The sequence below is a fragment of the Protomyctophum parallelum genome, assembly GCF_964188405.1.
Source record: "Protomyctophum parallelum genome assembly, chromosome: 23".
Classification (NCBI taxonomy): domain Eukaryota; kingdom Metazoa; phylum Chordata; class Actinopteri; order Myctophiformes; family Myctophidae; genus Protomyctophum; species Protomyctophum parallelum.
This window is the reverse complement of record NC_139715.1, coordinates 12100806-12114130: the sequence shown is the minus strand read 5'-3', so window position 1 is coordinate 12114130 and position 13325 is coordinate 12100806. Positions and strand designations below refer to the sequence as shown.

General features: G+C 42.7%; 1 protein-coding gene across 1 annotated transcript; it reads right to left on the bottom strand.

Annotated features, from left to right (window-relative positions):
- Positions 1 to 2805: 2805 nt before the first annotated feature.
- Positions 2806 to 12957, bottom strand: wdr12 (WD repeat domain 12). The gene is made up of 13 exons (XM_083758788.1): positions 12790 to 12957; positions 12177 to 12271; positions 11925 to 12019; positions 10894 to 11000; positions 10264 to 10379; positions 9632 to 9786; positions 8326 to 8371; positions 7681 to 7766; positions 6973 to 7113; positions 6128 to 6233; positions 5236 to 5368; positions 4381 to 4453; positions 2806 to 3322 (listed from the first exon to the last, which is right to left on the bottom strand). Exons 1-13 carry the CDS (start codon positions 12828 to 12830, stop codon positions 3245 to 3247), a joined length of 1272 nt encoding a protein of 423 aa, XP_083614914.1. The 5' UTR covers positions 12831 to 12957; the 3' UTR covers positions 2806 to 3244.
- Positions 12958 to 13325: the final 368 nt, after the last annotated feature.

Here is a 13325-nt window from a genome sequence, read left to right as displayed (position 1 = left end):
AGCAGAAACAGGATATGCAAAGCAGCCGTTGCCTTCCTCTGCCACGTGGTGGTGCTGTTGTTACACGACGATGATGACACATGCATGCATTACTACAATTTACAATTACGATTGAAGGCATTTAGCAGACGCTCTATACATACTATAAAGTGCTATGACTACATAAAATGCAATTCTAGTAGTCCTCGGCCCAACTACATTTTTGAGGAAACAAATGTTTGACGTAGGCCATCTATAGACGCCTATCTTTATAAAATGTATATTTTGCTTTAGCAAGTTTCAGAAATTCCAGGAATTACCTATAGTATGTTATAATGTTGATCACGTATCTTTGGACAGGTATTAAAATATTCTAGTTCACACACACACACACACACACACACACACACACACACACACACACACACACACACACACGTGCACTAAACTTAATTTAACTTTTTTGCAGTAATTAAGTAATGCCAATTTCTTTCAGTATAAACTTTTGATTTGACCACCAGAGAGACTGGGGGACAGCCGGGAGCAGTATGGGTTGGCGTGCTGGGAGTCTGGTGCAACACACAGGTCCTGGACCTGGTGAGAGCAGGAATTGGACCTGGTGAGACGTAAGAGGGGCCCGGACGGACAGGAGTCAACCCACAGAGCCTATAGTAGCCGGGGAGACACAGGCCCAAAAGCTCAACGGTTAAGCTTTGACGACACCTGTGATGTCATGCTGTACTTTTTAATGTGTGTGTGTCTCTATTCACTTGGTCATTATGGTCCACAGAATGAGAGGCCTGCTCTGCCGAAAACATTGCGAAATGAAAAGTTATGGCCATTAGTTTTGCACGAAAAACACTCCTTGGCCTAAATTCGGTCATAGCCACTTGCCAAAATGTGCTGACCTCATCACATTTGTGATGACGGCTATGGCTGTTTTTAGGCCAAGGAGTGTTAGGCAAGTAACTTAAGTAATATACTACTTTCAGTAATATTATTACTTTTTCCAGTAATATGTAACTTAACTAGTTACTTTCAAATTTTGAGTAATAATATTACATTTACTTTTTTTCAAAAGTAATATTATTACTATTTTCACGAGCCTTGGTGGAACTGTGGGTTTGAGTGTTTATTTATAATGGTAGACTGGGTTGAAGTCAAGTTGCTTTGCAGACTGCTGATCCGCTCTAGATCTAGACTCTAGAGCGGATACGGAAACGATGCACACTCGTCGGTACGTATGTGTGAAGTATCGGATGCAGAAGGGCGGGCCTTAAACCGTCCGGAACACGGAACAACAACCAAAACTACTGTGTGTAACTCGTTAGACTGCACTGTTAGAGAGAAGAGATGTAAATAAACTAACAATGGAGGAGGTGGAGGAGACAGAAACACCGGCACAACAAAGCGTTATAACATTCAATACTTGGAAGTATTCGCATTATTTTGAGTATGTCCGTGATCAAGACGAGATGAACATTATAGCTATATTCCACGTCGAAATCTACTTCTAATCTATGTGTACAAATGGATCCATCATCATGAGTTAAATAAACACAGTGCAGAATAGGGGAGGGGGGACTGCTAATGTTGAAAATGCAAAGTAAGACTTTTGGGGACAAAATATGCAATTACTGGGGGCGAGAGAAAAAAGTAATAAGTAAAGTAATAAGTAACTAGTTACTTTTCCCAGGAAGTAATAAGTAGTGTAACTTTATTACTTTTTTTTAAAGTAATAAGTAATAAGTAGTATATTAGTGTTAAAGTAATATTTTGCCAACACTGGATTCAGAATCATGAAAACCCCCTAGTCACTATTGTCACATGCTACTTAAAGCATGATACAATTTGGGAAATGTTGCCCTATATATTGGTTGTCTATATGGTGTGGTATACAAAAATGGCCATAACTTTTTTCCGCGATGTTTTCGCATCTTATTCTGTCAACCAAGTGACCAAGTGAATAGAAAAAGCACAAATAAAAAGTACGGCATGACATCACCCGTCTACCTCCCAGTCCTGGCAGAGTAGTTTGGGAGCGGAGGATTGTGTGGCCCTGGTCTTAACCTAATGGTACCGTCACTGACCGAGGGGTGATCACCTGGGTGAGGGCAGTGGTGGAAAAAGTACTAAATTGTTTTACTTAAGTAAAAGTACCAATACTGCAATTTAGAACTACTTCGTTGCAAGTAAAAGTACGGAATTGAAAATGTACTTGAGTGAAAGTACAAAAGTATCGGCATCGAAATGTACTACAGTAACTTAAAGTACTAAAAGTTCATGTTGCAGTATGTCCCATTTCTGTCCTCTCTGCTCCCTCCAAACAGTTCGCTGGTTCTGCTGAACCTAGCCTCGATACCCAGGCTTTCATTTCGTCTGCGCGAAAGATGAAAGCCTGGAAAAAGCCGTGGGCTGAACCAGTCTAAAAGTGGGAGTCAACCCTTCCGGGTGGGCGTCGCTCTAAATGATGTGACGTAGCGCTGCACTAGGGGGGAGAGGAGGGGCCGGGGGTGACGGACAGATCGATGAGATCCAATCAGGGTGTGCGCATTTCTGAGGCGCGACCCGCCCCTCTAGACCAGAAATGTCTCTGCTTAGGTCAGGCTATGCTGAACCTGACCTCCCACACAGGCTGGGTCACGGCCGTGAAGTGTGGGGGGTGGGGGGTCACCAAATTATTTTGGGGGGTCCCCAAAGTATTTTCCTTTTTTTTGCAACTGAATGGCTGAATTGCCAAAGCATTTCCGGGGGTCCCCAACCAAAAACGTTGAGAACCCCTGTACTAGGATACTGCAGCACAAAGTTGAAGAAACAGCCCAGGTCAACTTTCTTTCATGGGGTTTATCTCAGGCAAGCCATTTCACAGGAATACAAAGAGAGACACAGCATATAAGAAAACAATTACCAGAACCCATCATGAGGGGAAGAAAACAGTGGGAAAAACTAACAAAAGCATAAAATGTGACTATAAAACAAAAAAATAAAAATAAAATGCTGTTGCTTTATTCTTTATGTCAATCACTGCATGGTTTCAGAATCCTCAATGTCCATATCCGAGTGGTTCTCAAAGTAGGGTCCAAATAGACACTTACAGGTCTGCAACTGTGTACAAATGGAACCAAATGGACCCTTTACGGGGCCATGTGTACAGTTGCAGAGTTACGGAGGTCCTTGAAATTAAAATGTTTGAGAACCACTGCTAAATCCGTTGTGCCCGTGTGATGAAAGTGTGGTGGGGCGGTTCTGTTGCAGTCGTGGTCCACTATGCTCCGGCGTCGGTCACGCACTCCGAGTACTTGTAGGTGTACAGTTTGTTATCCGCTCCGCCACTCAGCATCATCTGAAAACACAAAACACAAATGAGGCTGAGGGAATTCAGGGAGAGCGGCAGTGGCTCAGAGGAGGTATAGTTCCCCGGTTCGATCCCTGGCTCCCCTACCCGTTGTGTTGTTGTCAAAGTGTCCCCTGAGCAAGACGCTGAACCCCAAAACGTTTCCCGGTGAGCACTTCGGTGCCTTGCATGGCTTCCCCCGTCATTGGTGTGTGTGTATGTTTGTTGAAGGGGTGAATGTATTGCACATTGTAAAGTGCCTTGGCTAAAGTCACTATACGGTTACGGTATACAGTGACGTAAATAGGTTTTCAATGTAATGAGTCCCGGGATGCAGGGATGGTCTTTTAGATGAGTCCCACTTGCAGCATTTAATTGTATACGGTAATAATGTGGTTATCTTCTTGTAGAAAAAGGATGAATAAATGATTATTATAATTAAAGCTAGCAATAAAGAAAATGCTCTACATATTTCATATTATTTTGGCTATATGTATTATTTTTACTGTACATGCTGAGTACAGTAGTGCATCCCGTGGATGAAGAGGTTGTTGTATTGCGTCCCTTAACTATAAACTGTGTTTTGGGATGCAAAATGCACCCCATTTTAATCTCTGGGTATAATATATATATGCACCATTTAACAATTGTGACATTAATATTGAATTGAATATTGAATTGATGTACTGACTCAGGCTATATACCTGAAATGTTTATTAACCCGTTTAGACCTGAGGACGATTCTACAAATGCCTTCTAAACCCATGTTTCTATGTGAGTGGTTCTCAAACTATTTCATGTCAAGGACCCCCAGAATTATATGTATTTGGCCGCAGACCCCACCATCTGAAAATATGTTGTTTCAGGAACCCTCCCAGAAGCAAAGATAAGAGTTAAAAACGTTCGCTCTGAAAGAATATATATTCAAAGATTTGTGATTTGTGCCACATTTTCACGATAAAAAAAAAATAGCAGACCTACAGTACAAGCTCGTAGGAGCTTGTAGATCTGCTAAAGTACAACATAATGCTTAAAACACCGGAATGTTTATTAAAGCGTGTTCTTACCCCGCTCTCCGTCCAGTCCACACAGAACACTTTGTCTTCATGAGCGGCCAAGTCGTACAGAGGAGCTTTGCAGCTGGAACACAAAGCCGTTCAGTTTAGCGTCTCCATGAGCGATGAAGATGCTTTATTATAATCCAATCCATTTTAGTCATAATAATAATAATCTAACTTTAGTCGCTTGCTGTGCATTCAGTCATGCGATAAAGCAACTTAAATACTAACAAATAATACTCGTCATTATTACAAGACGCTCAGTAACTGCTAGGGCATTAAGAAACTAGTCAACTAGTCGACCTTGTTGGTACTAGTTGATAAGTTTATTTTTCTTTCTTTTTTCCTGATTTTGTAGGCCTCAATGCCTTTTTTTTTTTTTACATAATAGGTAGTTAAACAACTAGTCTACTAATAAACTAGGCAACTATTAAAAATGACTACAAGTGAATGCCCTAGTAACGGCCAGCCGAGTGGCCACTTGCTGATGTTGTTAATGTCTGATCATTGAAAAGTTGGGCATTATACAGGACTTTTGGTTTTGGTTGATGCCCTTATCCAAAAACCTTTACAACTATAGAAGAAGCTTCAATGAACCGTCTTCTGTCTTCTAAATCCTGACAGTTTTCGGAAATACCTACAGTATGTTTCTATGGTTCTCAATATTTCAAGGACCCCAAAAATTACATGTAATTGGCCACAGACCACCATCTGACCTACAGGAAGACTTACAAGCTCGTACCTATGAGCTTGTAGATCTGCTATTCTTCAACAGCTAAAGCATAACATAATCCTTAAAACACCAAAAGGGGTTCCCGCCCAAAATGTATTGGGTAGTACTCGTGCTCAATAGTTACGACAGACCTTCTGGTGTCCCACAGTTTAACGATGTTGTCGAGGGAACCCGAGACCAGCTGGTGCTCGTGGGATGGCGCCCACTTCACGGCCGTGACCCAGCCTGTGTGGGAGGTCAGGTTCAGCAGAACCAGCGAACCGTCTGGAGGGAGCAGAGAGGACAGAGAGAGGACAGAGCGAAGACAACACATGAGTGAGTTGAATGTTCGTCACGGCTCATCTACCAGCACACCTAAAGAAAAGCACTTCTGAAGACAGTGTTGTTTTTGTCGACTAAAACATTTAGACGAAAAATGTTCGTCGACTACCTTTTTTCACTGACAAAAACTAAATGGAAACTAAATGACTAACTAAGCTACGATGACTAAAACAAAGACTAAATATACTGACAATTTCGTCGACAAATAAAAACAAGACTGAAATGTTTTAAAAATGAAAGGAGAGGTCGCACAAACTCGTAGTCCCGATGTCAAAAAACGTTTTATTTTACCAACGTGTCGACAAACAGGTTGCCTTCTTCAGGGCGGAAGGGACTAGTGGACAAGAGATAAAGTATGTCATTTTACACTTGGTTGCATGCTGAAAATAGCCGATCTACAAGCACACAACGCGTTGCAGTGCAACGCGTTGTGAACTTGTAGATCGGCTAGTTTCAGCAAGTGTAAAACCAGTCATGACGACGGCATCAAGCCAAAATACATTTTACATACATTTGACAAAAATCCTATATTTAGTCGACAAAAACTAGACCAACACTAAAACATTCCGGGTGACTGAAACTAAATGAAAACTATTCAAGAGACTATGACTAAAACTAAAATGGAAATTTGCTGCCAAAAACAAAACACTGGTCTGAAGGGGACGTGGATGTGGCGTGACGTGGGGATGATGACTACTATACCTTTGCTCCGCGGGTCCCACAGTCGGATGTGTCTGTCGGTGCTGCCCGAGGCCAGCCGCCGGCCCACGGGGGAATAGGAGATGCAGTTGAACGCCTTACTGCCCGTCTGTGGAGGAGGAGGAAACGCAAGGAACCTTGAAGAGGATTGTTCGGGCATGTGGGTTCGATGCCCACCGTGTTGGAGGAGCGACATCAACAGTGGACCACAAAATGAGGCATAATCTTTAGTTTCTTTTTTCGTCTGAGAGGAAGAGTGCCAATACGCGTACGTTAACCCATTCCGACCCCGAGGACGATTCTACAAATGCCTTCCTTCTGACAGTTTTCTGAAACATTTTCATGTCAAGGACCCCCAAAAAATATCTGCATTTGGCTGCCGACCCCCCCCAAAAAAAAGATGTTGTTCCAGGGATGCCCCAGAAGCAAAGATTCGAGTTAAAAACGTTCTCTCTGAAAGAATATACAGTATATTCAAAGATTTGCGACCACATTTTTCACCCTTTTTCAACAGCAGACCTACAAGTTCTAGCTTGCAGAGCTATTTTTCAATAGCTAAAGTATAACATAATACTTAACCCATTTTGGGCAGGAACCCCTTTTGGTGTTAGCATTATGTTATGCTTTAGCTATTGAAAAATAGCAGATCTACAAGCTCGTAGCGCGCCACTCGGTGGCACGCTACGAGCTTGTAAGTCTGCTATTTTTGATAAATCGAAGAACGACTGACATAGAAACATAGCTTTTTCAGAAAACTGTCAGGATGTAGAAGACATTTTTAGAATCTGATCTCAGGTCAGAATGGCTTTTTAAGGACTGCCTGTTCCAAGTCTCTTGTCTTGTCTCACCAGTGTGCTCTTCACCACTCCGGACTCCACGTCCCACACGCGGATGGTGTGGTCCCAGGATGCAGTGCACAGCTCGTCGCCGTCACACCACAGGAGGGAGGACACCGCCTCGCTGTGTCCAGACAGTGTCATCAGGGGCGTCTTAAAAAAGAAAAAAAATAAGACAAAATAGTGGAACACATTATGCTCGCTAGTACTTTCCCCAGTCAGAATCACAATCTTCGTCATTGTCACGTCGCAGGTTTACAGTCTCCCTAAGGGAGGTCCTCGACGCACGTCCCACTGGGAGGGAGACCCCCCCCCCCCCCCCCCCCCCCCCCCACTACGGATAAGCGGTTGAAGATGGATGGACGGACAGTGATGGGCATTTGTAGTGGCCAAGATAAATGAGAAACACTGTTTTTCTGCACCTTTGCTGATTCATCAAATTAAATTAATAGGTAAAATACTCAATTCACCTATATGTCCTAAATCTGAATGATTATGGCGTATTTAAATGTAATATGTATTTACTATTTGTCTCAGTGATTTATTCATCTTTATATCATCTATATATCTATCTTTCCTTCCTTCTGTACCCCTACTGTCATAATCTGTCAGCCACAAAAAGAAGAAAGAAAGAAAGAAAAAGGAAAAAGAAAAAAGAAAGTGACAATTTTTGTTTCAGACGTGGAAGCTCAAATGATGGGGACGTTTTGAACCACTGACCCTGGTGAGGCCCAGCTGCTCGGTCTTCTGTTTCTTCCTGGGTCTGTTGGCGGACTCCTCAATCTCATCCTCTTCCTCCGTGGGGACTGGCAGGACAGGGAAGGGATGGGTTAGTGGAGCGATTATTATTATCAGACAGGGTTACTCCTCCGGCAATGGGTTAAGTATTGCCTTAACCAATTTTGGCCTGACGTCGAAATTAAAAAAATAAATGTCTTTTGTATGCATGTATAAAAATAAATCTGAAAAACCTCATGTTTCTATATCAGTGGTTCTCAATATGCCTTCCAAATTTCCTGACAGTTTTCTGAAACATTTTCATGTCAAGGACCCCCAAGAAATATCTGCATTTGGCCGCCGACCCCCCAAAAACATATGTTGTTCCAGGGATCCCCCAGAAGCAAAGATTTGAGTTAAAAACTGAAACTCTGAAAGAATATATATTTAAAGATTTGAGGCACATTTTCACGATTCTTTCAAAAATAGCAGACCTACAAGCTCATAGCGAGGCACTGAGTGCCGCTCTATGAGCTTGTAGATCTGCAATTTTTCAACAGCTAAAGCATAACATAATGCTTTAAAACACCAAAAGGGGTTCCCTCCCCAAAATGGGTTAAGAGTTTTCAAAGCATGTCCTCCACATACCTGCAGACCAGAGCTTCACCATCTTGTCCCACGAGCCGCTGCAGAACTAAAAAGGAAGCACCACAAACGGACAGAAGTTAGTGGGACGGACGCCCGGCGGTGATGTTTGAGAGGAGCAAATGCAAGTGGGTGCAATGGTTCCTTCAGCCCAGAAGATCGCAACTCGTCATCGAAAAACACCTGGTACTGCTGGTTTCCCATCCTACCACTAGGTAAATGCATTTAACCCGTTTTGGGGCGGGAACCCCTTTTGGTGTTTTAAAGCATTATGTTATACTTTAGCTATTGAATAGAGCTCAGCTCACGGCACCGAGTGCCGTGCTACGAGCTTGTAGGTCTATTTTGGAAAAATCGTGAAAATGTGGGTTGCAAATCTTTGAATATATATATTGTTACAGAGTGAACGTTTTTAACTCAAGTGGGGAGAGTCCCTGGAACAACATATTTTGAGAGAGGATTCGGGGGCCAAATACATATGATTTTTGGGGTCCTTGACATGAAATAGTTTGAGCACCACTGACCTAGAAACACAGGTTTTTCAGAAATTTTATAGAATCGAGCTCAGGTCTAAATGAGTTAACGTCTTGGTTGGATGGAAGACCAGCATACCGGTCGGTTGTCCAGAGTTGGAGACTTCTGCGTTTTCTACCACCCTTCCAAGCACTGTGCGTTCCGACCAGGGGGGCAGTCAGCCAGATATTTCGTGAAGCCTCATTTGAAATCGGTAGTTCATATAATGGCCTGTTGTGGCGCTGGACTGGACCCAAAAAGCCCCATAGCTCCATAGAGGCCCATGTATTTTGGCCCAACTTCACCTAGACTGTATTACCTTAATAAACATGGTCATGAATACTTTCTTCTTCCAGTCACTAGTTTAAAGTCTCATTTCTAATGTCATAATATTCTTTTTGGAAAATTATGGTCCCATTAATAAAAAAAATGACCATAAAGAAAAAAGACCATCGCGTATGTTCTGAGGGGCGTGGCTACCGTTACAGTCTATGATCGGGATTCCCCTCCCACTCGAGTCAAAATAAAAACCAACGGAGAAGAAGGGGGGAAGTCCCGCCTCGTTGTCTGGGCAGCCAATGGCCAGCTGGTCCAAAACGGAGCCAGCCAATGGCCAGCTGGTACCAAACGGATCTAGAAAGATGGCGACTTACATCAGGAATTACCATATTATTACAGGCTTCATTTTACGTTCATGTTAGACCCGGCGAACGCTTTCTCCATATTTTTTACAGTCTATGGTTCCGACTCATTTCCGCACACACACACACACACACGCACACACACACACACACACCTTTGTCCCAGTGGGGTCTGCGGCGATGGTGTCCACACTGGCCGCGTGTCCCCTACAGCAGTGTCTGGCCTTCACTTTGTTCCTCTCCGAGTTCCACTCCCACAGAATGACAGTCTGGTCCAGAGAGGCCGTCAGCAGCACTGAAGTCAGACCATCTGGATGGAGCAAAAAATAAGAAAACGTCTCTCAGAATGCACAATCGTGGTCCATTTCAGCTCGCACAATTCAAAGGTGACATCAGCATTATGTAGTAGTTGTACAAGACTGAATATGGATATTTTGCAGGATGGTTGAAATCCCAGAATGGCTGGTAAAATCTCCTCCCGTCAAAGACCGGTGTGCTTTGAGCAAGGCACTCTACTCTGCCGTTCAGCAGCCAGAAGAACTGGACAGTTCCCAAGTATAGAATGTGTGGAACTGTGCCAGCGTAACGCAGTTGAGAAAGAGTGTGCAATTTGACATGAACTGAGCTGATGCCCATTGGGGATGATGCAGAACTGCTTTGACGGGAGACCATATGGGGGAAGTGTGTTACTTATTTTTCTTAACACAATCAGCCATAAATTTGTGATTTTCAGTTTTGGGTGACCTCCGGTAATAATAAAAGAATTCCCTTGTGGTGCTTCCCTCACCTCTCTTGACCCAGGCTACATCTTTGACCACGTCTGTGTGTCCAGCCACTGTCATCACCGCCTTGCCTTCCAGTGACCAGATTCTAGCCGTCTTGTCATAGGAGCCCGTCAGGATCCTGCAGAATACATATTAGTTTAGTTTATTAGCACATAGTAATGCAGAATAGAAACAAATAATACATATCTAAGGAAAACAAGTTATTGCGCAAGAAAAGGAAGAAGCCAGCAGGCTTATTTGGCATCCTTTCCTTAATGGATGAGGTCATTAAATAGCATGCATTAAAAGTTCAATGAGAATAAAAGAAAATAATACAAGTTTATTAATCACGAGTACCCCAGAATCCCTATTCTGGGTACAGTCGAGCTCGCAATGTGATGCTTGTAGATCGGTTATTTTTGGCAAAGAGATTTGGTGAAAGGTAAGGGAGGATAGTTGGCCACCGGGTACAACAACACAACAACTGTCTTACAGTAAGGGAGGATAGTTGGGCCACTGGGTACAACAACACAACAACTGTCTTACAGTAAGGGAGGATAGTTGGGCCACTGGGTACAACCGTGCAACACAACAACTGTCTTACCATTCGGTAAAGTAAGGGAGGATAGTTGGCCACACAACAACCGTCTTACCATTCGGAGTCTGCTGTTACTGAGCTGATCCAGTCATCATGCATCATGCACTCCTCTGGCTCGGGGGCTGTCACTCGTTCCACATACTCTATCTCCACCACGTCTTCCTGGAATGCACACACACACACATGCACGCACGCAGCAGTGTTGATTTTGGCAGCAAATTTAGATTTTAGTTTTAGTCATAGTATTCATTTAGTTTTAGTTACATTTTAGTCACCTGGAATGTCTTATTGTTAGTCTAGTTTTAGTCGACTAAATCTACAGTTGATTTAGTCGACTAAAATTTATTTTGGTGGGTGTTGATGCCAACGTAGCCTGGGATCCACCTATGCTTTCTATGGCATAGGCAGCTCCCGGCCGGATCCGCCGGGAGAATCTAGACACAGCTGCGCGACATGAGACTGATTAATTAGAGCGACAGAGAGAGAGTGTGTGTGTGTGTGTGTGTGTGTGCGTTAATTTAACAAAGATGCAGACAATCCGAAATCAGCAGTGAGCGACGTTTGCGCTACTCTATGCCGGATTGAAGTGGACTCGGACCCAGACTTTTTTTTCCCTCCCTGGAAATAAAAACGTCTGGGTTTCCGAGGCTAATGCCAACGTAATGACTGTTTTTACACTTGCTGAAAATAGCAGATCTAGAAGCTCACAACGCGTCGCACTGCGACGAGTTGTGAGCTTGTAGATCGGCTATTTTCAGCATGCAACCAAGTGTAAAATGACTAAATACTGAATCCACTAGTCCCTTCCTAACATTTTAGTCTAGTTTTTATTTGTTGACAAAATTGACAGTATATTTCGTCATAGTTTTAGTCATCATCATGACATAGTTTTTATTTAGTTTTTATGTAGTTTTTGTCGGTAAAAAAAAGTATGAACCCTTAGATCTAACAGTATGTTATCGAACTGAACACACAACCCTGCTACCACACTAGCTACAAACACACCATGCATCACTTGCGTTCCTTAGAGAACGACCAGCACAGTAAATGGTAGCCGTTCGTGGAAAGGCATTTATGGTTTCATACCGTTGAGATGCCTTCTGTGTCCATGTGAATGGCCAGCGATGTTCGAAGGAACTGCCCCCTGACCAGGAAGTCAAACTCCACCTGGCCGTGAGAGGCTGTTGGAACCACACACACACACACACACACACACACGACAGGGTTACGAGGGAAATCAAATTGATGCCAACATCGGATTCCTAGGTTATAGTTTCTGAAGAGAAACTCCCATGTGTTTCTTCATAATGTAGCTGTATAATAGTAGGTAACGTTTACCATTCTTTGCTTCCAGCAGCTTGTTGATGACATTGCTGAGATCCAGGACCTCAGAAGCAGCTGGGATGGAGAATGGGACGTCATCAACAGCATACCTGTAGGGTGGTGGTGGGTTGTTATGGTTAGTAAACCTCTTGCATTAAAATAAGTATTTGTCTGCTTAGTATCCCCCCCCCCCCCCCCTATGGCTATATAGAAGTGTTTATTTGTATCTCAAAAGGTTATGGTGAATTGAACAAGGTGGACCCTCTTGTAAACAAGTGTAGTGCTTTATTGGGTCGTCCACTCACAGTTAAGTCTTTGTATTGAGTTGTGCTTGAGTTGAAATGTACTGTAATTCTGCAAACTGTTAATACATACTTCAATCAATCAATGCTGAGCACAAACATTAAAGCACAGGTTCTGTATTGATGGAGTGCAGTGGTTTCACAGGGTATAGTTATAATTAATAAACGTTTTATTAGCCACTCAGACATTGGGCTACATTTAAAAAAGCACATAATCTGGACTAAATAAGCATACTTTTCTTTTTAGCAGATACAGGTTCTCGCTATTAGCCCTAACTGGGGCTAGCAACAACACTATTATGTACATTTTAGAAGTCGATCATTACCTTTTGTCCCCTGTAAAGAACCTCGCTTGTAATTGAGACATCTTGATTCTTGTTTTTTGTTTTACTACCTAAACAAATACAGTTAAATAAGTTATTGTCTTATACTATATACTTCATAACACATCCGAATCCTCCATGCAGCCACAGCGCATGCCATGTGGTACAGCGTCCAGACACTGCAGTAGAGCACAGAGAAGTCGATCGATCGATGGCCACAGATCGGCCAGACGTCCTCACATCCAGTGAACTGAACAAGAGTTTTGAATTAAAACAGAGAAATGGATGAGAATAAATAAACTGGTTCTGAATAAAGATAAAAGACAAAATGTATAGTATTGGGTTCAAATCACTCATTAAAGGATGCACCAACTTTACACTTAACCATAGGAGATAAAACATATTAGTAACTGAAGTAAAACTCTTAGGTATTATTATTAGGCCTATATAGATAATAAAATGTCCTGGAATAATCAGATAGATTAAATGGTATGGGTGCTATTAAACATTGTAGGTAATACCAGCCTAAGTATTTAACC

What these genes read in the sequence shown, in the direction of transcription:
- wdr12 (XM_083758788.1), bottom strand. Translation starts at nt 12,830, where the DNA reads ATGTCTCAATTACAAGCGAGGTTCTTTACAGGGGACAAAAG. An exon ending in TGTAGCCTGGGTCAAGAGAG is followed by an intron (nt 9,787 to 10,263) that starts GTGAGGGAAGCA and finishes TGCTCCATCCAG; the next exon opens with ATGGTCTGACTTCAGTGCTG. An exon ending in AAACTGTGGGACACCAGAAG is followed by an intron (nt 4,454 to 5,235) that starts GTCTGTCGTAAC and finishes TTTGTGTTCCAG; the next exon opens with CTGCAAAGCTCCTCTGTACG.